We start from the raw sequence: 27081 nt of genomic DNA on the forward strand, positions 1-27081 counted from the left end.
CTCAAACTGCAGCCTACAAAGACAGTGCTGGTGGTGTATGGAGGGAGGAGATTGAAGCCGGAAGGGGTGGTAACACTCAAATGCTCCACTCCCAAAACACAGGCAAGTCTGACATTTTATGTTTCCAGGCACTCATCAATTCCCATATTAGGAAACGAGGCATGTGAAGAACTGCGCCTGGTGAAAAGAGTGGACATTGACTCGATAGAAGTGAAACATCCCACAACAAAAGAGGAGCTCATAGCTCAGCACCCAACTGTCTTTCAGGGTTTAGGTGAGTTTGCTGGAGAATATCACATCCACACTGACCCCAAGGCCACGCCTGTCATACATGGCTGTAGGAAAAATACCACTGGCAGTAATGGACAGACTGAGAGACACTCTCGATGACTTGTTACAAGCTGATGTTATTGTACAGGTAACTGAGCCCACACCATGGGTTAATAGCCTGGTGATCACAGAAAAGAAAGACAGAAAAAAGTTACGGGTTTGCTTGGATCCCAGTGACTTAAACAAAGCTATTCTCAGGCAGCACTACTCCATTCCAACGACCGATGAAGTTCTGTGCAAACTAGCTGGTAAGAAACTTTTCACAGTGCTGGATGAAAAAGATGGATATTGGCAAATAAAGCTAGATAAAGAGTCCTCCCTACTGTGCACATTTAACACACCATGGGGGAGATACCGCTTTAAACGTCTTCCATTTGGGATCAAGTCAGCAAGTGAGGTTTTCCAGCAACGCAACTGTGAGACATTTGGAGATATCCAAGGGATCCACATCATTGCAGATGACATGATAATTGCTGCATCGTCAGAGAAAGAACACGATGAGATATTACAGAAAGTGATAGCCAGAGCAAAGGAGGCTAATGTAAAGTTCAACAAAGACAAGATACAGTACAAGGTGAGCAGTGTCAACTACATGGGCCATACTGTCACTTCAGAGGGTGTTAAAGCAGACAACGCTAAGATCAAGGCTATCACAGGCATGCCAACACCAACTGACAAAACAGGACTGCAGCGATTGCTGGGCATGGTGAAATACCTAGCTCAGTACATCCCAGGTGAAGCCACCATATCAGCACCACTGAGACAGTTGTTGAGAAAAGACAGTGTGTGGCTGTGGCAGCACGAACACGATGAAGCAGTCAAACAACTGAAAGATGCTCTCATTACAGCTCCTGTACTCAGTTACTATGACCCAAAGAAACAGCTCATCATACAGGCAGATGCATCCAAAGATGGTTTGGGAGCATGTCTAATGCACGAGGGCCACCCAATTGCCTATGCATCAAGAGCACTAACACAAACAGAAAAGAACTATGCTCAAATAGAAAAGGAACTGTTAGCAATTGTCTTCTCTGTTAAGAGGTTCCATCAGTACGTGTATGGATTGAAAGTGGATGTGCAGTCAGACCACAAACCTCTGGAAAGCATTCTGAGAAAGCCGCTTGGAGCAGCTCCTTCCAGACTCCAACGGATGCTCCTCCAGCTGCAGCGATATGACTTGAATGTCATCTACACACCAGGTAAAGACCTACTGATTGCAGACACACTCTCACGAGTTGTCACACATGATGAACACTCAACAGTTGATGACATCACAGATGAGAAAGTTGTCTATGCTCTGGAGCCAACAGATGCTTTGAGCACTGAGATGCTGCAAAAGCTCAAAAGTGGAACAGCTAATGATGAAATACTACAGCTGCTGCAGGAAACACACAGACAGGGCTGGCCACGACACAGAAAACAAGTACACACTAAACTGGTTCAATACTGGCCTATCAGACATACTCTGTCAGTAATAGATGAGATAATGTTTGCAGGTGACACGATAATCCTCCCGAGCTCGATGAGAAGTGACATGCTGCAAACATTACATGTGGCTCATCAAGGAATGCAGCGGACAAAAGCACTTGCCAGAAGGCACTGGTACTGGCCAGGTATGTCAAGAGAGATAGAACAAATGGTCGAGAATTGTGGGACATGTCAGCAGTTCCAGCCCAGAAACCAGAGGGAGCCTCTGATCTCACACGACATTCCTGAGCTTCCTTGGCTCAAAATAGGGGCTGACATCTTTGAAATAAAAGGACAATCATTCCTATTGATGGTCGACTACCTGTCGAAATATCCTGAGGTGCTTAACATTAATGACAAGACATCACATACTGTCATTAAGAAAATGAAATCAGTCTTCTCCAGGATAGGAATACCAAAAGAGATAGTGTGTGACCATGTCCCATTCGCGAGTCAAGAAATGAGGAACTTTGCAGAATCATGGGGCATAAAACTCACTCATTCCAGCCCAGGCTATGCACAGTCCAATGGTCTGGCTGAAAGGACTGTACAAACTGTTAAACATGTTCTTAAAAAAGCACAACTAACGAACACAGACCCTCATCTTGCCCTGCTCATCCTGAGAAACACACCTGTAACAGGCATGCACAAATGCTCATGGGGAGAGTGCTAAGGAGCACCTTACCGAGCTCCACCGTGATGCTTCAGCCTGCTGTGCCTAAGGATGTTCACTCGACTCTCGAGAATCTACAGAGGAGGCAGCAGCAGTATTATGACAGAGGAACGAGGCCGCTTCCTGAGCTGCAACCAGGAAGTACTGTTCACATGGAAACTGAACAGGGTTGGCGTCCAGCTTTGGTTACTGCACAGAGAGGTGAGCCACGTTCCTATGATGTTGTCACATCTTCAGGTCAGCACTACAGGCGCAACAGGAGACATCTGAGGAAAACACCACACGACGCCCAAATGGACCCAGAACCTGACTTACCTGAAGACAATCAACTATGCATGCCAGATGCAGACACGTCAGAGACTGTTGAATGTGAAATGTCATCACCGCAGAGCACAAGAAGAACCAGATGTGGCCGACTTATTCGACCACCTGAGAGATACAAAGATTTCCTAATTAGCTCAGGCTAAAGGTTGTGCTAAGACAGAGTTTATATGTTAAAATCCTTACTCTATTTGCTAAAAAAAAAAGAGAAAAGTAAGGTGTGTTGTTTATATGAGGATGTTGGAGTGATATACACTGATTCTAAGTTGACATGTTAATGTTCATACAAAATATAATTTCATATATATTCGCATGTTAACAAGTGAACAATGTTAATATTGAGACCGTTATAGAATGTTTACTACAGCAAATGTTATATGCAACTTTCATTGTAAGAAAGGAGGATGTAGTATATAGTGCCGCGCACATATACCATCAGGACGTTAGTGATGGGGTGCGGCGGCGGAGTGATAGGAGTGTATGCAAGCCCGCATCTAGGAGTGATCGATGTGTGTCACGGCTGTAGACCTGTCAAGCAATAAAGATGCATCATACAAAGGGCTACGGATACCTCATTATTCTCCATGACCTGCGGTCAACTATATAGCCTAAAGGACTATTACAAATGTTATAATAGTCCGATTGCTCTGAAGATGGGAGGTGATATTCTATTAATGTTCACGTTCACACAGTCGGTGATTTTTGCCGGCTGTCTTTCCTGCATCGGCAGCTTTTCTGTATTTCCTTTCTCCTGTAATATGACTTGATCGCTTTAAACTCCGCACACTGAGCTCTGATTGGTCAGCAGGCGGTGCTTTCACTGAGTTGAGCTCTTAGCCTGCAACCTAACCTGGTCCTGACTAGCCGCTAAGCATAAATTACCATGGAGATCTAGCCTGCTAAAAAGCCTGCTAAAAAGAGAACCAGCTTCGTAGGACCGGAAAGCCGGAGTTTTCCCTGAATTTAGCCGGCTAAGCGAAAATCCTGCTTCGTAGTATACCCCCCTGGACTCAGATCCAGTGCTCAGGATAGAGGATCCAGGACACACGACCACAGCAACAGGATTAGCCTCGACTCAGGTTCCCGGCGTAGATATGGACACAAAAAAGAGATTTGGGGGAAGCTGGGTTAATCGGAACATGAGAGTACACAGGTACAAACAGACATAAAGACGGAGTAAGGTGCCCCCCCCCAACAGTCCAAGCCTATAGCAGCTAAACTAACGTGTCTATGTAACAGTGTAAATAATGAATGTTTGTTTTATTAAATCCTGTTAAACTGGGACTACAGCCATAATTTTGTTATTTTATTTTATTTTGAAAAGCTGCAACCGGAAGCTAGTGTTGTGCTGAATGTGGTGCTTTTTGGGAATCCGTCAGTATTAGAGGATTCTTAGCTTTGGAGCAACATCTCACTGAACTGTGGCTAAACTGTGGGTCTGTGTGTTTATTCCATGGTTTGCAGAATAAACTAATTGATATCTCAAACTGACTCCGGTGAAGTACAAAAAGCAACAGCAAAGCAGGACCCAAGTGTCACATTGGTGCCGTGACCCGTCGACTCTCCGGCTGGATGGTGATTTCTTCAGCCCGGCCCGGGGACTGTTTCTGCTGTTGCTGCTCCTCCGTGTTGTCAGGTGGACACAGTACTTTGGCTCTATATGTATAGCACATGTGGCGTTTGTTTTAGTTTTTTTATCTGCTACTGATCTGTGCTTGACATTTGTATTTTGAATATCTTTGTCGGTTTTTTTTTTTCGTGATGACTTTTTATCTGGGGGGAACTAGTTTTGGCAGGGGGAGGGGAATGTTGGGTTCTCCTATGTTTGAGACCCCTGTTTGTGGGCGTGGTATTGTAATGGGGGATAGTCAGGGTACGCCAGGGTTCAATTTGGCCAGTAGGGATGTAGCCCCTTCTCTTAGCCCCTCTGTAGGCATTTTAAATCAGCCTCGTTATGCAAGCTATTCCTAGCCCTGATGCCCTTGCTACTGAGATTGCTAATCAGATCGGAGATGTACTTCAGCAGGTTAGTCAGAAAGTAGTACAGAACATTATGACTCAACTAAGCCCATCTCTTAGTGCCCCTCTGACCAATACTGCCACCTTACCAGTAAATGTTGACATGTCGACTTCAAACGTGCTTGGTGCCTCTCACATGCAGCTTGTATCCCACAGAAAGCTAAAAGATCCCCCATGCTTTAAAGGAGACAGCTCTGATTTCACTTCAGTCAGAGAGTGGGAGGAACTCATGAGGGATTTCATTAGGAAAAACAACCTGAGACCTGAGGAACAGGCTGAGGAGATCCTTACCCATCTAAGAGGCAAAGCAAAAGACGTGGTCAGGTTTGGTACCAGAAACAGTGACATAGACATCACACGTTAACCTGAAGCTATCTATGGTCTCCTGAGAAAGCACTTTGACTCTGCACCATGCTCACAGCTCCCTTTAGCAGACTTTTACACCACACTGCCTGGGAAAGGTGAGGATGCATTTGACTACTGGCTCAGGCTGCACCGTGCTGTGGATCTTGCCATTGAGCGTCTCAGGGAGCAGGGCAAGACGCTCGATAGTCCTGGCACAGAAGTAACTCGAATGTTCATAAGGAACTGTCCCTCCCTTGAGCTTTCTATGACATTTCGGTCCAAGACGATGGACAAATGGACTGCTCATGAGGTTCAGGACATCTTAGATGAGTATCATTCAGTGAAGACATCCAGGATGAGTAAGGTAACTGAAGAGAAGGTAAGGGTGAACACACAGCATACTACCCCTATGCCACACATGCCACCTACCGGGGAACAGGGTGCACCACAAGCACACGCCACAGACTCTGCTACCCTGGAACGCCTTATTGGCATGCTGGAGAAGGTGCTTCTGCAGAGGCCTGTTCAGTCGAGTCCAGCCAGACAGTCTGGCCCAAGACGTCCCAGGATTGAAGGGCTGCATGAGACGCCTTGCTCTGTTTGTCATGACGTTGCACACTCTACTTTCAACCACTGTCGTGACCATAGACTCTGTTTTCAGTGCCACTCACCAAACCATTCTAGGCTTACTTGTCCTGGTCGTACGTCGCCTGCGGCTCCCCCACAGTCGGAAAACTAATGGGTCCGCACTTCAGGGAGGACAGTGTGGATCATGATAGTGACCCTCCCAGCTGTGACAGTGATGACTTGGAGTCTTTGTATGAATCTCTTTGTTCCTTTGCACCGTCTGGAAAGACTGTCATTTTCCAAATGACGCAGAAACTTCAGAAATCCGACAGCTTGTTCTACACAAATGTTAGTGCTGCAGGTGGAGTTCCACTGAAAGCCATGATTGATAGTGGCTCTATGTCATGCTCTCTGAGCGAAGTTGCAGCTGCACGCCTCTTGCAGCAATGCCCTGATTTGAAGAGAAGTCCTGCTGATGACATTGTTGTTGTTGGTGCTGGTGGTCACCATATCTACCCGACAGCAGTCTATGATTTGGAGGTGACAATCTATGGGTTCAAGTTGCTCATCCCAACATTAGTCATCCCTGGACAAACAGACGACATGATTGTTGGTAGTAATGCTATCAAGATTCTCATACATCTGATGAAAAAGTCTGACGATTATTGGAGAATTCTGGCTACACCAGTTGACATTGCAGATGATGATTGTTGCCAATTTTTGTCCCTGCTTTCCAACTCTGAGAAATGGCGTGGGGGACCCCCGCCTGACAAGATCGGCACAGTGAAGTTGAGGCAGAGTGTTACTCTTGAACCACTGTGTGAACACCTTGTCTGGGGAAAATTGCCCGCATCAGCACCTTTGTCAGTGGGGAGCACAGTGGTTGTTGAACCGACTAACTCAAGATCAAGGCCCAGAAATGTGTTGGTTGGCCGTGTAGTCACACCTCTGTGGGGTGACAGGTGGGTTCCCCTCAAACTGATTAACCCAAGCAGTGAGCCGGTGACTCTGAGGACAAACTGTAAGATTGCAGATGTCTTCCCATGTGTTGCAGTTGAAGAGCTGCCACCAGCTGAAAAGGTTTCAGTCAATAGCCATAGTGTCTCAAAGTGCTCTTCAACAACAAAGAACCCTGAACAAAGAAAGGGCACTCTAAACAAGCTGGGGCTACAAGATTTGGACTTGGAGAGTTGTGAGGTGTCTGAGCAGTGGAAAGATAGACTTTTTCAGCTTCTTGAGAAGTATGAGTCCATCTTTTCCAGAAACAAGATGGATTGTGGGGAGGCTACAGACTTTGTCCACAAAATACACCTTGTGGATGAGAGGCCGTTTCGCTTTCCCTACCGCCGGGTTCCACCAAGCCAGTATGAGAAGCTGAGGACTGCACTGAATGAGATGGAGGAAAAGGGCATAATCAGGAAATCTCACAGTGAGTATGCATCCCCATTGGTCTTGGTGTGGAAGAAGGATGGCAGTCTGCGCATTTGTAATGATTTCAGATGGATCAATGCAAAGACTGTAAAAGACGCACACCCATTGCCTCATCAAGCTGATGCTCTTGCTGCACTGGGAGGAAATGTCTTCTTCTCTACCATGGACTTGACTTCTGGGTTCTACAACGTGCCACTTCATGAGGAGCACAAAAAGTACACAGCCTTTTCGTCACCCTTCGGCCTCCATGAGTACAATAGGATGCCTCAAAGCCTGTCCAACAGTCCCGCAACCTTCATGCGGATGATGATGTCAATATTCGGAGATGAAAACTTCAGCAGCTTACTCTGTTACCTTGACGACGTGATGGTTTTTGCCCCTAATGAACAGCTGGCTCTTGAACGTCTGGAAATGGTGTTCTCCCGTCTCAAAAATCACAACCTCAAGCTGGCCCCTAAGAAATGTCATCTCTTGAAGAGTTCAGTCAAGTTTCTGGGTCATATTGTTTGTCCAGATGGGGTGAGAACAGACCCTGACAAAGTGAAGACCATTGCTGATGTGGGGGAAGCAGAGTTGATGGAGAGCGATGGTGTCACGCCTTCCTGGAAGAAGATCAGGTCATTCTTGGGCATGGTCTTCTATTATCAGCATTTCATTGCCGATTGCTCTGCGAAGGCCAAACCTCTGTTCAGACTCATTTCTGGCCGACAAGTTCAATCACATGCGAAGAAAGGCAAGAAATTCAAGAAAAAGTCCTCGGCCCCAGCAGCTCTAACGTCTAATGACTGGACACCTGCGTGTCAGGAATCATTACAAACTCTGAAAAGTGAGCTCACTCATGGTGTCACGTTGGCTCACCCGAACTTCAATGAGCCTTTCATCCTCGCTGTTGATGCTTCTTTTGATGGTATTGGAGCCGTCTTGTCACAAGTGTCACCTGGTGAGACAGTTGCACGGCCTGTCGCCTTTGCAAGTAAGACGCTGACCCGGTCTCAAATGAACTATCCAGCACACAGGCTGGAGTTTTTGGCGCTGAAGTGGGCTGTGTGCGACAAATTCAGCCATTGGTTGAAGTGGAGACATTTCACCGCTTGGACAGATAACAACCCCCTTTCGTACATTCTGACAAAACCACGTTTGAATGCCTGTGAACAAAGGTGGGTGGCCAAGCTTGCAGCATACAACTTCGATCTTAAGTACGTTCCGGGTGTTAAAAACATTGTTGCAGATGCCTTGAGCCGTGAGCCTTTTGTCCAGTCATGTGTTGGTTACCGCTTGTTGAAAGAGCCATATGTTGCACTACTGGACGAAGTCAATGGAGTTGTCAAGGGCACAGTGCAGGATGTTTTTTGGCTGACAAACAACTGCCAGGTTGTCCAAGACACTCGGTCAACGTCATCTGACCTTGGTGCTGGGCCTGTTCACCAGTCTGTGGGAAGTTCCATCAGCTCAGAAGAAGTGTCAGCTGCATTGAGGGATCATGGTGATCGTGGCCTACCCAGTGCTAACTTATCACTGCCACAGTTGCCTGAGGAAGACTCTTCCACTCCTATTCCTCAGAGCCAGCTTTTGAATCTCCAGGAGCAAGACAAGACCATAAGCAGGGTCCTGTTCTATATGCATCAAAAGAGGAAACCTACCAGACGCGAGGCAACATCTGAACCAGGCGGCGTCAGAAAACTCCTCAGACACTGGAGAAAGCTTAAAGTCCACAATGGAATTTTATACAGAATGAGAACATGCCATCGACTGAACAAAAAGCTTTTCCAGTTCATTGTGCCGGATGATCTCAAGCCTCAGATTCTCCTTGGCCTCCACGACAATGCTGGTCATCAGGGCCGTGCGAGAACACTGTTCCTTGCTAGGGAAAGTTTTTTTTGGACTGGCATGGAAAGAGATATAAATGACCATGTGCGATGATGTGAGAGATGTGTTGTTGGCAAAACACTTGAACCCGAAGCCCGGGCGCCTCTGGAAAGCATTCAGACATCCGAACCTATGGAACTGGTGTGCATTGACTTTTGGACAGCTGAACTTGGTGACAAGAAGACAGTTGATGTATTGGTTGTCACTGACCATTTTTCAAAAATGGCACATGCTTTCCCCTGTCGGAGTCAGTCTGCAAAACATGTTGCTTGCCGGTTATGGAATGATTTCTTCTGTGTATACGGCTTTCCCAAGAGAATCCATTCAGATCAGGGTGCCAACTTTGAGAGCAGACTAATTAAGGAACTTTTGGAAGTGGTGGGAGTGCAAAAGTCACACACCACACCTTACCACCCCATGGGTAATGGCTTTAACAGGACGCTGGGGAATATGTTGAGAACCCTTCCCCCAACAATGAAAGCCAGGTGGCCCCGGGTGTTACAGACGCTGACATTTTGCTACAACTGCACAGTACATGAGACAACTGGCTTTGCCCCTTTTTACCTCATGTTTGGCCGGGTGCCACGTCTCCCTATTGACATTGTGTTCCAGCATGGGCTTCAGGATGAAAGAGTGGTCAGCCATAATGAGTTTGTCTCTCAGTTGAGACAGGACTTGTGTGAAGCTGCAAGGATTGCTCAAAATCACAGCTTTAAGGAGCAAGCCCGTCATGCTCGGCTTTACAACCACAAAGTCAAGGGTTCTCCGCTGGCTGTGGGTGATCGAGTTTTGTTGGCCAACCGTGGTGAGAGGGGCAAAAGAAAGCTTGCTGACAAGTGGGTTTCTACGCCCTATGATGTTGTGTCGGTGAGGGCTGGGATTAACGTGTACAGGATAAGAGATGCCCAATCTGGAAAAGAGAGAGTTGTGCATCGGAACCTGCTTCTCCCGGTTGACTTTCTTTTCATGGACAAGGTTGAAACTCCTGCCTCGTTTGTCAACTCAGATAATGGGGATGAGGAATGTGGAAGTGGTCAAGTCTCTGTGCATGTGGACAATGAAGATGGCTACGATCGCACTGTGGACTGGCTCATGAACTCACCTGACCCAGTCCCTGCCAGTGATGCTCACTCACCCGACCCAGTCCCTGCCAGTGATGCTCACTCACCCGACCCAGTCCCTGCCAGTGATGCTCACTCACCCGACCCAGACCCTGACAGTGTGACTCTACCATCTGACCCAGACCCTGTGAGTGCTGCTGACTTGACTGACCCAGACTCAGTTGGTGTTTCTCGTTTAACATTCACAGAAGTTGTTGATGAAACCAATGCTATTTGCACGCAACCCCATAGTGTTCATCAAATCCCAGAACCACACGGGGGGACCTAGTCAATGACCTGCAGAGAGCTGGGACCAAAGTAACAAAGGCTACCATCAGCAACACACTACGCCGCCAGGGACTCAAATCCTACAGTGCCAGACGTGCCCCCCTGCTTAAGCCAGTACATGTCCAGGCCTGTCTGAAGTTCGCTAGAGAGCATTTAGATGATCCAGAAGAGGATTGGGAGAATGTCATATGGTCAGATGAAACCAAAATAGAACTTTTTGGAAAAAACTCAACTAGAAGTGTTTGGAGGAGAAAGAATGCTGAGTTGCATCCAAAGAAAACCATACCTACTGTGAAACATGGGGGTGGAAACATCATGCTTTGGGGCTGTTTTTCTGCAAAGGGACCAGGATGACTGATCCGTGTAAAGGAAAGAATGAAAGGGGCCATGTATCGTGAGATTTTGAGTGACAACCTCCTTCCATCAGCAAGGGCATTGAAGATGAAACGTGGCTGGGTCTTTCAGCATGACAATGATCCCAAACACACCGCCTGGGCAACGAAGGAGTGGCTTCGTAAGAAGCATTTCAAGGTCCTGGAGTGGCCTAGCCAGTCTCCAGATCTCAACCCCATAGAAAATCTTTGGAGGGAGTTGAAAGTCTGTGTTGCCCAGCAACAGCCCCAAAACATCACTGCTCTAGAGGAGATCTGCATGGAGGAATGGGCCAAAATACCAGCACAAGTTACGTGGATGCTTCGCATGCACTGATTGGGAAGTTTTCCAAGCAGCTGGGGACCTCCATGCCTACACCGACACAGTGACGTCATATGTCCAATTTTGTGAGCAGCTGTGCATCCCGACGAAAACAGTAAAACAACACAACAACAATAAGCCCTGGTTCACCAAAGAAATTCAACAATTAAGAAAGGACAAAAACTATGCATACAAATCCGGAAATAAAGAGGACTATATGGCTGCAAAATACAAACTTAGATCTGGAATAAGAAAAGCCAAATTCAATTATGCTTCAAAAATAGAACAGGAAATTTCAAACAATAACACTAGGACAGTTTGGAAAAAACTTCAGGTCCTCACCAACTACAAAACAAAGCCTCCCCCCACACCTGAAAATGACCATCAGCTTCCAGACAAACTGAACGCCTTCTACAGCAGGTTTGATCATTCTCCAGTTTTTCCACTATCACCCCCATCTCCCCCCCCCTCCCCCATCATTCCTCATCAAAGAGGCAGAGGTGAGGTGCACGTTCAGGAGACTGAAGAGAAACAAGGCGGCAGGCCCAGACAACATCAGCCCTGCGGCACTCCATCACTGTGCTGCAGAACTGGCCCCTGTTTTCACCAACATCTTCAACTCCTCCCTCTGCCAGTGTTCAGTTCCTCACTGTTTTAAGGAATCCACTATCATCCCTGTACCCAAGTCTAATAAAATATCCTGCCTCAATGACTACAGACCCATAGCCCTCACATCTGTGGCGATGAAATCATTTGAGCGCATCATTCTCAGGCACCTAAAAACCAGCACCTCCCCCCTCATGGATCCATATCAATTTGCTTACAAAACCAACAGATCCGTTGATGACGCTGTCAACCTGGCAATCCATCACACTCTACAACACGTGGAATCCCCCAACACCTACGCCCGCATCTTGTTCCTGGACTTCAGCTCCGCTTTCAACACCATCAACCCGGAAAAACTCTTCAATAAACTAATGGACATGAACACTGACCCCTGCATCTGTTACTGGATCCACAGCTTCCTCTGGAACAGACAACAACGGGTCAAAATAAATAACTCCACATCTCTCCCTCTGCACCTCAGTATAGGAGCTCCACAAGGCTGTGTCCTATCCCCCTGGTTATTCTCACTCTACACAAACCAACTCACATCCCAGCACCCCACAGTCAACATATATAAATACACAGATGACACAACAATAACAGGATTCATCTCAAATAATAATGAAACACAATACCTCACTCAGATCCATCAAGCAGTCACCTGGTGCTCAGAAAACAACCTCCTACTTAACACAGCAAAAACCCAAGAAATAATCATCGACTTCAGGCGAAAGCCACAGCCCAAATCACCTCTATCTATCTCCGGCAAACTCATTTCCACCACAGAATCACTCACATTTCTTGGCACTCACATAAGCAATAACCTCAAATGGAAGACCAACACAGACCACATCTACAAAAAAGCCAATCAAAGGCTATTCTTTCTGCGGCAGCTCAAGAAATACAGAGTGAGGAAACATCTCCTAATCCAGTTCTACACAGCCATCATCCAAAGCATCCTCACATTATCCATCACCGTCTGGTACAGCAGTTCAGACAACCTCTCCCGGAATAAACTTCAACGTATCGTCAATAAAGCATCAAAAATCACCGGCAGTCCCCTTCCATCACTCGAATCACTTCACCACCAACGAACTGTCACAAGGGCAAAGAAAATCATTTCTGACCCCTCCCACCCAGGTCACCATGTCTTCCAACTTCTGCCCTCAGGGAGGCGCTACAGGTCACTGTCCGCCAAAACTGCTCGCTTCAAAAACAGCTTCTTGCCCTTTGCAATACGGACACTAAATGAACAATAACAATCCACCACACCTTGAACTTTATGTTATGATATGTCTTTTCCCTGTGCTGTGTGTTGTACTTTTTATTGTCTGTTTATTATATGTTGAATTGTATGGAACAAGCTGTAATACTCTGCACTGAACACGAATTCCACCAGCCTGGCTGTGTGGTCATTAAAGATTCTAATCTAATCTAATCTAAACAGTGTGTGAAAACCATGTGAAGACTTACAGAAAACGTTTGACCTCTGTCATTGCCAACAAAGGGTATATAACAAAGTATTGAGATGAACTTTTGTTATTGACCAAATACTTATTTTCCACCATAATTTGCAAATAAATTCTTTAAAAATCAAACAGTGATTTTCTTTTCTCATTTTGTCTCTCATAGTTAAGGTATACCTATTGTAGGATGAAAATTACAGGCCTCTCATCTTTTTAAGTAGGAGAACTTGCACAATTGGTGGCTGACTAAATACTTTTTTGCCCACTGTATAGTGTGAACAAAATAGGTCCAAGCACTGAGCCCTGTGGCACTCCATGGCTAACTTTGGTTTGCATGGAAGATTCATCGTTGACACGTACAAACTGAGAGCGTTCAGATAGATAGGACCTAAACCAGCCTAAAGCAGTTCCCTTAATGCCAACTAAGTACTCTAGTCTTTGCAATAGGATATCATGGTCGATAGTATCAAATGCAGCACTGAGATCGAGCAAAACAAGAATAGAGACAAGTCCCTTGTCAGAGGCTATTAGAATATCATTTGTGACTTTAACCAGAGCTGTCTCTGTGCTATGATGTGTTCTAAAGCCAGACTGAAAATCTTCAAATAAATGATTGTTTTTTTAAGTAATCCCACAACTGTTTTGCAACCGCTTTCTCAAGAATTTTTGAGAGGAATGGGAGATTAGAAATAGGTCTATAATTGGCCTCTGGATCGAGGTTGTGCTTTTTAAGAAGAAGTTTTATTACTGCAACTTTAAATGATTGTGGAACATATTCATAATATTTAATAAAGAAATGCTAATTAACGGAAAAACTTCCTTCAACAGCTTAGTTGGAATCGGGTCTAAGATACACGTTGATGGTTTAGATTAGAAGAAAGAATCATTGAATTTAATTGTTCAAGGTTTATGGATGAAAAGCATTCTAGTTTACTATCTAGTGTAATATTAGAGCTTACAATTCCGGGAGCTGTTGATAACACTATACTGGTCAAAGGCAAGAGGTCATTGATTTTGTTTCTAATAGTAACAATTGTATCGTTAAAAAAGCACATAAAATCATTACTACTGAGTGCTATGGGAATAGAAGGCTCAATTGAGCTATGGCTCTCTGTCAGCCTGGCTACAGTGCTGAAAATAAATCTTGCATTATTCTTATTCTCATCTATTAATGAAGAGATTAACAAAGACAAGGGTTGAGCTCTACAGAGAAAACTCTACCAACAACCCTATTGACATGTGGACTCACTATATCCTCCAAATGTTTTTCCAAGTGTGTTAAAAGTATCAGTTATCCTCAAGAGTTATTCAATCAATTACAATTATCTTTTTATCCCAGGGGGAAATTAGGTCTTCATGACAATTGCACCATATTAGCATAAAATACAAGTTTAAGTAAAAATGTGCAACAAAAGTCCTTGTAGCCACAGGAACAGCGTGTTATTCTGCAGCATCAAACATGTTATTGTAGTAAATACTCCGTCTCTCCCTCTCTGCAGAGAAGTAATGTGTTCCAGTGGGAGGTTAGTAGATTAAACTAAAACTAGTAAAAGTAGTTGATAAAAAAACACGTTATTTATTCTGCACATTTAAATAATTTAAACATTAGGAATCACTTCTTGAAAACACATGGTACAGATACATCAGTTGTAGCTTTTAAATCTTTTTGATGTTTTATTTATTAAAACATGTTTCTTTACACACTTTAATTAAAAGGCACTGTGGTAAACTACAGTATTTTATAGAATGATACAGGCCGGCTGAAAATCTGCTCCCCAGCTTGATTTCTGAACTAATCCACAGTTGTTTCAACATACATGGAACAGTTTTTACATACAAAACATGAATATCATCACAATTTAAATCTTAAAAATACATTACATTTACAATTACCACATGAAAAAATACAGCGCTGATACATTAAGTTGGACAACAGCATTAGATTTTGGTGTGATCCTTAAAATTATAAGAGGAGGGTACAAAATACTGTCCTGCCCCATCTCGTGTTATCTGGCTAAATTCATTTTGTTCCACAAACTCAGCACAGTCAGAAGGCACAATCTGTTTCCTCTTTGTTGCTTTTCCTCCCTTCACTTTGTCATTTTCCATAGAATTTTTTATTCAGGAGGAAGATGAGTAAATTGACGTTGACTTTGGCTTTGTCAAACATCTTCATGACGGCCACACCTTCGTACTGCAGCTGAAGGAGGTCCTGAAAACAGAATACATTCAATGAGAAAACACACACATACAGTATGTTTGTTCATACAGATTCATTAAAACAAATGTGTCCACTGCTGTACTCTTCATTAGAAATTGTTTGCGCTGTTTCTTTAATAGTCCAATGGGTTGGAAATGGCATTTAAGTGTCTGTCATCAAGGCGTATGCTGACTGGTGAGCTGCTTTGTTCCAGGGAATCCTGATGCAAGAATAAAATGTTTACCTGGAAATGAAGCTGGACTTTTTCCATCTCAACTCCCATAAATTTGGCCTTGACTTCAAAATCACCAACTTCCTCAGTGGGCGAAATGTCAAACATGACATTTTTGAACCTGAAAGGAGAGAGGCAATAGACAGAGATTAATGACAAAGAACACAACAAAAAACCATGCTATTTTATTATACAAAATAATTTTCCCACAGGACTCAAATCAGCTTAAATTAGCGTGCATACATTTGATCTGCCTATCTGCCTTAAATATTACATTTAAGTCCTACCTTTTATACAGTATATTTCATTAAAATATGTATAAACTATGATGCAGTTTAATATTTCTCCTCAGAAAAACAATAAAGATTATGAACAAAAAACATGCAACTGGAGCCAGTTCTTAAACAAGTCTCATTACTTTAAAACAGACATGTTTCCTCTTCTTGGACAAAAATAATCATATTCTTAAGTATGTATAAACTACATAATCTTGTTTGGATAAAACCCACACACATGTTTTGTTTATGTTATAAAGGTTAAACACAGGGTTTTGGTTGATTGGGGGATAGATGTGCTCATCAACACGGTAATCAAAACGTCTCTACATGCCACATCATACATTTAGAAACTTCACCAAGAGTTGTGTGACTGTAAGTAACAAAGTCTGAGCCATGGTAAAAAGGTTACATTAAACTCCAAGCCCTTTTTTAAAACTGGGCTGATCAGATAACTCACTGGTTGGTCTGAAGTCCTTCTATCTCCAGGATGACTCCCTTCTCATGAAGCTTTGCTCCAGTGTACTTCAGAGACTGGGGCTTCCACTTCTTGCTGCCCTTATTTTCTCCTTTGCTGTCCAGTTTTATAGATCTGCGTGCATTCCTGGTCACACAAAACACAGGAATGCATTAGTAACAAAACACAATACATTTTGAAATCCACCAAACTATCCACACGACATTATTTACACAGAGAAAATAAATAATTCTAAAAACTTCTCCTGACAAAGTGCAAGAAGTAAAAGAACGACTTACTTTCTGTTGAGGTTGTCCAAGCAGGTCTTGATGTAAGTATCATAATAGTTCATCTGGTCCTGGTAGAAGGCTGTTTTGGAGTTGAGAGCTGTCAGAGTCTGCTGGAGCTTCACCAGCTCCGTCTTCCTCCTCTGTCTGTAGCGTCTTTGGTAGCGAATGTCCTGTCAATCACAGGTTTTAGTAACACTTCACAACTTCAGAAGCTGAGCAGACCCAACAATGTGTTTAGCATTGGAGGGTGGGACAAGTAGTCAGATATTGGACTTAAGTAAAATAAGTAGTACCAGAGTGTAGGAATCATTTGTTACAAGTAAAAGTCCTTCATTTGACATGTTACTCCAGTAAAAGTACAAAAGTATACGCATTCAAGTAAACTTATAATACCAAAAGTAAAAGTACTCATTATGCAAATTGCCCTAGCAGAATAATATATATTCGATGTTTGGATTATAATTATTGATGGATTCAAATGTTATCACAGCTGATAAAGGTATAGCTAATTTAAATTACTTTGTATACGGCAGGGTAGCTTGTGAATTTATTCCAGGTGTAAATGTTGATTATATTTCATCATTAATCCAAATCTGCAAAGTAGCTTATGGTATTCAATACATGTAGTGGATAAAAGTACACGATTTACCTCTGAATTGTAGTGCAGTAGAAATGAAATACTCAAGTATCTCAACATTGTACTTAAGTACTGTACCTGAGTAAATGTACTTAGTTACTTAGCACCTCTGCATTGAAGCATCTCTCTCCCTATGTGAATGAGCAGCTGCCTCTGTACCTTGGAGATCTCGTTGATGAGGTCCTGGTACTTGTTGCTGTCAGTGAGAAGGCCCGCCTGCTCCAGGCTCCTGAGGTTTCTCAGGATCTTCCTCTTCTTCTGCTCCAGGGGCAGCTGGCTGTCCTCCAGGAGCGCCGGGTTGCTCTTCAGACCCTCTGGAGTCTGAGCGTCCTGGACTGCTCTGCGCTCTACGATCTTAGTGTGCTCCGACACCTTCAGGAGCAAAGCATATTAGAAGATAGGACCCTAAAAACTGCAGCAGTTAATTTGACACCAAATGGATGTTGAGTATATGCGTAATGAATGATACAAATATATGGAAGAAAATATAACCTGTAGTGCAGAAGACGGGGTCTCAAGAATCTGAGGCAAGTTCTCTCCATGCTGAATCCGAATCACATCCACTACAAGCTTTTTGGTCCTGATACACACAGAATAGGATGATCACTGAAAGCCTAACATCAACTCCAAATGGCAAAATGCTAATGACAATGACTTTCAGAAAAACTTGGAGAAAAGCAATTCAAATACAAAGCCAATCAACATTCAATCCCACATAATAATTATAAACTTTTCTCAACTGCTTTAATTCCATCACCGTGTTTATGTTTGTCGCTATGTCTAGAAACCTTAAAAGCTAATGCTAATACGTTAGCAATGACATTGGCTCGACAGTTAGAACATGAGGAGATGAATATCAGTTATTTTTGGTACATGCATACACATGTATGTTAGACAAATCTATCAATAAAGATCAGGAATATTTGCAAAAAAGATTTTTACTGTCTTATACTGTACATTTTATATTTGGAAAAACCATATGAGCTGTTTTCTTTTCAGTGTTTCGTGAGTTATTCCTACAAGCGGTTGCAAAACTTCTCAGCGACCACTGAACACAGTATGCAGTGACAAACAATTTAGGACACAAAGACATGAAATCTATGCAATACCAAATATTTAGCAACTTAAAAATGTGTATATGCCAAAAAGAGAGGAAGAAACAGATGCAGACGGATATATGTTTTCAGTCAAGATAACCCTGAAGAACAAACCCCTTCCTTTTTGGACAGGAAACGATGGAAGAGCAGGAAAGGAAACAAATAAACATTGAGTGATAACCCCTTTGTTTCAATGTGGCTAAGTACAGTGCCTCACACAGCAGCCAAACTCCATAATGAGTACTTGTCAGGGATTCAGATGTGTTTTTATTATCTAAATGGATCAAGGCACCTAAATTGCGATTGTACAGTATACTGTAGGATGGCTGCAACATGAAACTATGACAGGCTTTGCATGAGCCATTTGTCTTGGCATCCCGTCAGAATACACTTACTTTGTCATCAGCGTCTTCAAGTCTCTATCGTCTCCTTCCAGTAGCTCAAACTTGCTGGTTAGAGTGAGCGAGATCTCCGTCTTGGCCATCTGGCTCAGAGCGCTCTCTCTGTTCACGTCATTCGGGTCTACAGCTCCCTCACCTCAAACAGAGAAGCACAGCATGTCAAATGACACACACACACACACACGCACACGCACGGTGTAAATGTAACTGACAGTACCGAGCAATGTCTCCACATCAGGGACGTCTCCCAGGTCGTGCAGCAGCTCATGCAGCAAGTCATTGTGGTCCGGAGAGATGGCCTCCAGATGTTCCAAAAGCAGCTGAACAAAAACAGATGTGATTAGTCAAAAATCAAAACTAAATATGAAACAGAAAACTGTCATATACATGGTCAGCTGGAATTCATTTCCGTTCCATTATATTCAGGAAAATGTCAATAGTTTGCTTAAAAAATATCTGTGTCACAATAACTGTGTCTGTGGGTAACTCATTGTACTATATATGTTTGGTGCAATGATGGTTATAATAGGATGATAACTTTTGTTGTCCACTTCATACTGAATTCTAAATTGCATGAAATGATTAGTTGTGTTTTATGTATGTTTGACTGTGTGCAGACCACAGGAAAAATAGCCAATGCTCATGCTAGTGCTAGTGAGGATCCTAATTTACGAACAAGAACAAGCCCTGGACACAAATCTGGAATTCTTGGCAACACATTTTGACATTGAATATGTTTTCTCAATGCAAAAATGTTTTTAGCCCATCATATATGGAGATTTCCTGCATTTCATTGTTTTATATCCTATCCTTTGTGTTGTGGACACATCCTTTAGTTTTTCTTCACATGAAGATACCAGTGAGGAAGTTATGAAATGATTGTGCGCCAAATAAAGGCGGACAGAGCATCTACTAACGCCAACATGTACGTCTGCTCCATTGTGTCAATATGTGTAGATTGAAACCAAAGGACACAGAGGGCTTTCACCTCCTAATGACATTTCCACAACCCTTTCTAAGGAAGAGGTCTGGAAGTTTAAAGAATGGAAACAGGATGACAATGTTAGGAAAGAAAGTGGCTCTAAGATAAAGAAGGAAAAGAGGGGCCAAGAGGTGACGATACAAGGCGGAAACATACAGTCACAATGAGTGGGATTCACGCAGTATGGGAACTGTAGATCGACTGAGTCCTGGAATAACATGTCGAGTCTGGATGGATTTGGACTTTTCTGATTTATGAGAGGTTGATTCAATGACTCCTAGACTTTAGGGAAGAACACTGAATTCCTAATTGACTGCTAGTATTAGCATTAGTACTGCAAGTAACACTCCTTCTTCGAGTAGTAATACTAGTACCCGGAGTACTAGCACAGAAAAAAAGGTAATATGGTGTGTTTGACTGCTACAAGTAAGATTGAATTAAACCAGTCTAAATAAATTAGATTAATATAGTACTGCTAAGTGACTGTAGTATCGGTACAAACATGTCATTTTTGCAGAAACTCTTACTATTTTTAAATCGAGACTGAAAACATATCTCTTTGCCGCTGCTTTTGGATTGGATTGGATATACTTTATTAATCCCCATGGGGAAATTGTTTCTCTGCATTTGACCCATCCTAGTGTTAGGAGCAGTGGGCTGCCATTTTAATTGAGCTGCTCATATTCGCACTGCAGGATGCCATTTAAATATGTATTGTATACCCGTTGTGTTTATTTTATTATCTTTGCTTTTTAATTATGGTTGTAAAATGCCATTATATAATGTGTTTTACTGTATTTATTCCTAAAAAGTCTTTTAATTTGTTTTGTAAAGCACTTTGAATTGTCGCACGCTGAAAAGTGCTATATAAATAAACTTGCCTTGCCTAATTTACAGACAAGAAGATTCATATTTTATTATGATTAGTCTAAAGTAATTAAGCTTGGATTTACCGAGTGCGTGTTGATGATCTCATCTATTGAGATGTAGATGATTGGCTTGCTTAGAGTCACCATGTCGGAGTATTCATCAATATTAAACTTCTCCTCAGGTTCAGGGACATCACATGCTGACTGGAAGAATACCCTGAAAGAGAAAAGAACATCAGTAATTAGTCGCGATAAGCCTTAAATCGTGATAATGGCATCCATTGGCAAATTAAGTGAATGGGTTAAGTCAAAATACTGATCTTCTCTAATGTTGGGTGAATTTCTCATGATTTGTTTCCAGAAAATGGACAAACATTGATGTGGATTTCCGGTAAAGATGAGTCAACCACTTTACCGGCCACACTGGCTGAGCCGTCCTCATTTGTGAGTTTGTCCAAATCTGTCTGAAGGTCTCGCGATAGCTGGTTCAGCAGATTATAGCTTCTTGTTTTAATTATCTCTACTTTCACAAAGTCAACTTTAACTGTCCCTGAGCTTACGAGTTAAACATGTTCATGATAAGCCCCTAGTTTATTTTTTAGTGTTGGAATTCTCTTGTGATTTTGTCTACTTATCATGTTGTTTTTTCAACAAATGGCAGGCTGTATATTAATGCAAGACTTGGCTCAATATTGCCCTGAGATACAAATATTTAAAAAGGCATTTCAAAGACTTCTTCAGAACATATGTACCACTACACAGCTACATGTTCCCAACTATTTTAATTGATTTTGCTTACCTAAACTTCTCATAAGTCTGAGATATGTAGTTGTTCATTGGGGTCATATGTGCGTTCTCTCCCTCAAACAGCTTATTAGCGGCAGAGTGCTGCAGCATCTTGGCCACAGATCCCAGGTTGCGCCGCTGGTCCACGTGAAGCTGCCCTCCTGCTGACATGTCGATGATGTCGAAGCCGTCGGGGGCCACGATGGCTGGGTTCATGTAGCGGTAGTACAGCAGGTTCCCTATAATCTGTCACCACAAGAAAAGAATGCATCATTAAAACAGTTTGTAATGTTTATCTGACCTCGGCATGCTCACAATTAAACGTATGCAGAGAGAACTGTGAGAAGAATCATAACATAAGAATGACAGAAATATATATATGTACACATTCAAGGGCTTCTACCTTCAGCAGCTCATCCTCTGAGGCATCGGGAAACTTTTCATGGAGGCTGTTCTTCAGAACCTTTGCTATGTATCTCATGCCATAACTACATGCAAAACAGAAAGCATTGATGGGACATCACACACAAAACCACATGCACCAACGTACTGTAGGATAAAGGATATGGTAAGATCATGACAAAGAAAATGGAGGACCTAAGTGGAACAAAGACACTTGCAATAATGACTGGAAATATTGAGGGATTTCTTCAGCTCTTTATATGCCTAGAGATACATATATAATATCACCTGCACATGGTATATACAGATTACGAATTGTGTTATTTAGTAATATGTTCGTTGAAGAACTTGCGTTTGAGTTTAAAAAAAATGACCTAATCCATAGATGATCTAGTAATGACCATTTCCTCACATGGATCAAATACCCTAACAACCAGAATGAGCTGAAAATGACGTGCCTAAGCATATGATCATATCCTTCGTAGACATACTTTGGTCACACTGCTTGAATAATATTGTAACAAGCTAGAATAGAGATGAATACTCTGGGAAAATCGGAAAAAGAATATGTAAAAAAGAAAAAAATGCTAGGTAAATATTACAAAATGATAACAATGCAAGGTAATGAATAAATGTAAACAATTATGTACAGAGAGAAATCGGTTTTCTGTGTCCTTCTAATACATTTCACAACATAAACATCTGAAATCCAACAGCAAGAAAGCATGGCCCTTGACTGAGGTATTTCCTGTTAGAACATCACTGAGGCTGAATGGTCTCAGAGTAGATTACACTGTCATGGGGTGCATTGTGTAACTATGTATTAGTTTGTACAACAGAAAGAACAGCTATGCTATCAAGTCTTGGATTAACTCTCGTTGGAAGAGTTTTAAAGGCAAATGTAATGTTTTAGTCTTTCTTACAACGAGGCTTGAGTAATGAACCACGAGAGTCAACAAAATCATGCTGACCAACATGCAGGCATTGACGAGCAGTACTGTCAGAGAAAACAGATGATAAGTGGACTTTGAAACGAAGCAGGTCCTCAAACTTACGGGATATTATCCAGTGAAGACACAATGGAGTTCAAGACCTTATCTGTAGCCGTGCGTAGCGCCAGACTGGAGGCCTCCAGCCTGCTGCGGACCTCCTCATGGGACATGGCCTGCTCGGGAGTCACTTCATAGGGGAGCTTGCTGAAAGACAAAAACAACAGTCAGCAAGTGTAGGAATCATTCATGCATACTATTGTTTTCACAGTGTATGAATCACTGTATCATCATGTATAATCATTTTCTAAAAGATAACAAACTATGAGGATGGTAAATTCATTTCCTGACCTGGTATCAGTATGGTTGAAACAAATGACCTCATTGTTTTGTTCGACATTAGCAGCGAGTAGGGATGTCACAATATCAGATGTTGACTACATTATAATAGTCTCCAAAAGAAATTCACAATCAAGATACTTTCAAGATAACTTTAGCAAACTTAAAGAAAAAAAATCACGATGCAATTTGTCTCATTCACTTGAACTATTGTCTGTGTTGTCTCTTTTTTTGGCAAATTAATTTCACTGAGAATATGAGTGTGGAGAGGTATAGGAAGGCTGTAACGATAACTCCACAAAAGTGTACAAAATAGAAAGTAACAGAAATTATTTTAGAGGTGCTGCATTATTTACACAATATTATCGTATGTTTTTTATTAATATATGCATTGTGTTAATACCACACACATATTCAATTGTAGTATATCCCGACTCCTTTCTTTGGGATATAACATGCATAACTACACTCGGGCTCAACAACAACAGTCCTGAATGTAGTTATGCAACAACATTCAACATAAGTGTCCACTGGGCACATTATATACATCGAACAACCATATGTATTAAAGCTGTAATCATTCCAACAGACAACCCCTCTAATGCCTCTTCACTACCTGGCCTCTCCGGTGGCCGTCTCCAGCTGGTTGACCCAGGCTTTGTACACGTCCACTGGGTTGGTGTTGATGCCTAAACTCTTGTCGTCAATGATGTCTTTGACCACGGGAGCCAGCAGCTGCCTCAGTGTGTTGTGGCCGCGTGCGCCTCTGTTGAAGCTCACCACCATCTTGATGACTGTCGGGTTCCCCGTCACTATGTCCTGGATCTGGTCCACTTTAGAACTGAGACACATTGAGAACAGCTGATCAGTACTGTTTGCCAAACAACAACAAAAACATGTGTTTTTGGAATTTCCAACTATTGTAAGGATTGTTTAGCCGCTTTTGCATTTCTACTACCTTTGAAAAACAATATCATTACTGTACACAGGGTTCATACACTTTTTCACCAATGGCTTTCAATGACCTTTACCTAATTTTCCATGACTAAAAACATTACTCTTTCTCAGCGGTACCACTGAAAATGTTTATTTTAACATGGAACAGGAAAATAAGGTCTGCATATGAAACATGTTGTGCCTATCTAAAACAAATCAAATAGTAGGCTTACTAGCTCCTACAGGCTAAAGCAACTAAAATCTCTCACCAGCAAAATACCTCGACATGTAAATACCATTTTACGTTTCATTACTATACGATACAGTATTTATTATCATTATACTATAGTATTACTATTTCGGCGATTAGATAAAATATAAATTATATTTGATGCAACTTTAGTTACATTTCCATGACTTTTCCAAAACTTTGGGAAAAATATTGTTTTCCATGACTTTTCCAGGTTTTTAATGACCGTAAGAACCCTGTGAACAATACTGGCTTGAGATGATGGCAAAGCATTGATTAAAGCTGCAGTACTCACTTGATTTCCTCCTCCAGAGCCGTCTTGAAGAGTTTGAGCAGCAGGTATTCTTCTCTCTGGTTGGAGGCGTAGTTGTACAAGGTGAAGACCACCGTGTCCATAAACTTGGTCGACTTGTTTTGGGGCATCTGAAAGATCAGCTTGGCCAGGTAGTGTGGATTGGTCTAAAGGGGAGGGAACAAAAAGAGTAACATTACCTTTCATTCGACCTTTCTAAGTTCAGCAGATGCAAGCTGTAGGTAAAGACATCATATTGTATCACCTGCAGCAGGTAAAAGAGATGTTGGTAGGCCTCCAGTTTCCTTCTTTTGCCTTTGTTTAGTCCCTTGATACCTTGTCTGTCTCCTGTAGTCAAGTCGTCCTTACTCTCTTTATTTTTCTTATTCTTCATTTTCTTATTATGGGACACAACATCCTTTAAAAAAACAAAACAACAAAAAGGTTAAGTAGTCGAACTGAACAGAACAAGACATTCTTATAGGAATGTAAGCCTTCAGCGTAAATATCACAGTTGCATTTCTTGTACACATGAAATCAAAGCTAGCGAACCTGCAGAGTGATCCTGTTCTTCACCAGCAGTCCAATCTTTATGTCCATCAAGTTCAAGTCTTTCTCCATTTGCTGATTGGAGCGAATATTGGTGACCACCTCTTCTCTGAGCCGCGTCACTTCCTGCTCTTCCTGAAGGTCCAGGGCGCTCTGCTCCAGCAAGTGGACAAACTTACGCACCACGGACAGAGGAGGGTCCTTCGCCCCCGCTAGGATTAGGCACACAAGAAAGTCAGCGGTCTTTTAAACATTCACACACAATGTAATCTCATCGTTTAAAATGTCCCCATCAACTATGAAATATGATGAGCCAGGAAATACAGGAAAAAACACAAATGTAATAAAAATAGGGAACTATAATGCATCATTTAAAACCAGAAAAGCACTTTAAATCAATGTAAAATATGGGCATAGCTCAAAAACACATTCCCAGCTAATATCATCACCAGATTGATAGTATATCAATTTAGTATGTATGCTCATTAAAATGCCTTTCTGACTTACTTAGGGTTCTGTAGTCGTCTCTGGCTTTGTTGGCCTTTAGAAAAGCCTGGATTTTCACAATCTCTTTTTCCTAAACACACAGAACAGTGAGTCTTTAAAACACAGGAACTAAAAACACAAAAGACCCGGTGGAGCGACGTTTGGTTACTTACATGATCTTTGAAGAACTGCAACCTCCGATTGTATTTACGTTTGGCTTTCCACATTTTCACAACAGATTGGATCTAAAAAAAAAAACGCCAGTGTTTTATGTCAGGTCTTCGATATCGCAGCAACGTTATTTATGTTAGGTACATGCAGATTCATTTAATACATTTTTACAAATCCCAGCTACAATGGTTATTTGAGTTTGTGACTGGAGATAAAGCTTTCACTTACAGGGAAGGGGTGCATAGCTTTAGAGGTGTCTATTCTTTCAATAAGCATCATTTTTAATAACAATATTTATAAAAAGAAAAGACTTATCACCTTGACAATCGAAGAGACATTATCCTGGAGAAAATGTATCCTCTCTTTGTACATGTTCCTCTGTTTGTGACCTTTCCAGCAGGCCTGCAACAAAGGAAACATACATGTATAACAAGTTGTGTTTTATATCAGTGTTACCACAGCTTGGATAATTACATGTTGGTGGTTGATCATTTATGATCTTTATTTGCTTTTTTTAAGGTGTTGCTGAAAGAATATTTGTATACACTCAGTAGACTGTTTCTAAACAGGTCTGTATGGACATCCCCATTATGATTCATGAGTCCTGCAGTAACACACAGCTGCATAAGAGATCAGATATTCACAGTTCACAGAGAAGCTATACAGTACCTGCAACTTGACGACGTGTGGCTCTTGCTGCCGTAGATACTCCATTCTCCGGGCGTGCTTTCTCCTGACCAGGTAACCTCGGACCCTCGCCTGCAGCTGGGTCACCATGGATTCATTGGCCATCCATAACTGTTCCCTGTTATATTCTGCAGTCAAAGAGCTGACAACACCCTAAGGGGGAAATAAAGATTTGTTTGTTTATAAGGATTTGATTCGAATTTATTTCGAATGTGTAAAACAATACAAAAAAAACAATAACTATAATGAAATGTATTGAGTAGTTTATTATACAATACAAAATGAAGCAGTGTCAAATTGATATACAAAAATATTACCGATTCTAAATTATATATAAACAAATGATTTACTTAATTACACATCCCAAAAGGGGTGGGAAGAATTTTACGCTTATTTAATCCCACCCCTTCTCGCAAAAACTAAATTATTAAACATAATATCTTTTTTTTTTCTTTTTTTTTCTTTTAGGAGGAAAAAGCTTCTATAGTGGGATTACTATCTGATCAAATAAATAGGGATCCTGAAAATGAACATTAAAACAAGAAGGTGATATATACCATCAATGTGATATCAGGATATTAA

General features: G+C 42.0%; 1 protein-coding gene across 3 annotated transcripts in view; it reads right to left on the reverse strand.

Annotated features, from left to right (window-relative positions):
- Positions 1–14819: 14819 nt before the first annotated feature.
- iqgap2 (IQ motif containing GTPase activating protein 2) overlaps positions 14820–27081 on the reverse strand; it is a 37805-nt gene continuing 25543 nt past the window's right edge. For all 3 annotated transcript variants that reach the window (XM_034091717.2, XM_034091718.2, XM_034091716.2), the window contains 20 exons: positions 26482–26652; positions 26131–26214; positions 25815–25886; positions 25663–25732; positions 25159–25367; positions 24872–25024; positions 24610–24773; positions 23745–23969; positions 22856–22996; positions 21802–21886; positions 21412–21644; positions 20697–20829; positions 18979–19081; positions 18756–18897; positions 17756–17843; positions 17423–17635; positions 16636–16796; positions 16340–16483; positions 15617–15725; positions 14820–15384 (listed from right to left, as the gene is read on the reverse strand). In XM_034091717.2, the coding sequence (XP_033947608.1) occupies positions 15271–15384; positions 15617–15725; positions 16340–16483; positions 16636–16796; positions 17423–17635; positions 17756–17843; positions 18756–18897; positions 18979–19081; positions 20697–20829; positions 21412–21644; positions 21802–21886; positions 22856–22996; positions 23745–23969; positions 24610–24773; positions 24872–25024; positions 25159–25367; positions 25663–25732; positions 25815–25886; positions 26131–26214; positions 26482–26652 (2814 nt within the window). In that variant the 3' untranslated portion in view covers positions 14820–15270. The remainder of the gene's footprint in view (positions 15385–15616; positions 15726–16339; positions 16484–16635; positions 16797–17422; positions 17636–17755; positions 17844–18755; positions 18898–18978; positions 19082–20696; positions 20830–21411; positions 21645–21801; positions 21887–22855; positions 22997–23744; positions 23970–24609; positions 24774–24871; positions 25025–25158; positions 25368–25662; positions 25733–25814; positions 25887–26130; positions 26215–26481; positions 26653–27081) is intronic.

Source organism: Pseudochaenichthys georgianus, chromosome 9 (genome assembly GCF_902827115.2).
Source record: "Pseudochaenichthys georgianus chromosome 9, fPseGeo1.2, whole genome shotgun sequence".
In the NCBI taxonomy this organism is placed as follows: domain Eukaryota; kingdom Metazoa; phylum Chordata; class Actinopteri; order Perciformes; family Channichthyidae; genus Pseudochaenichthys; species Pseudochaenichthys georgianus.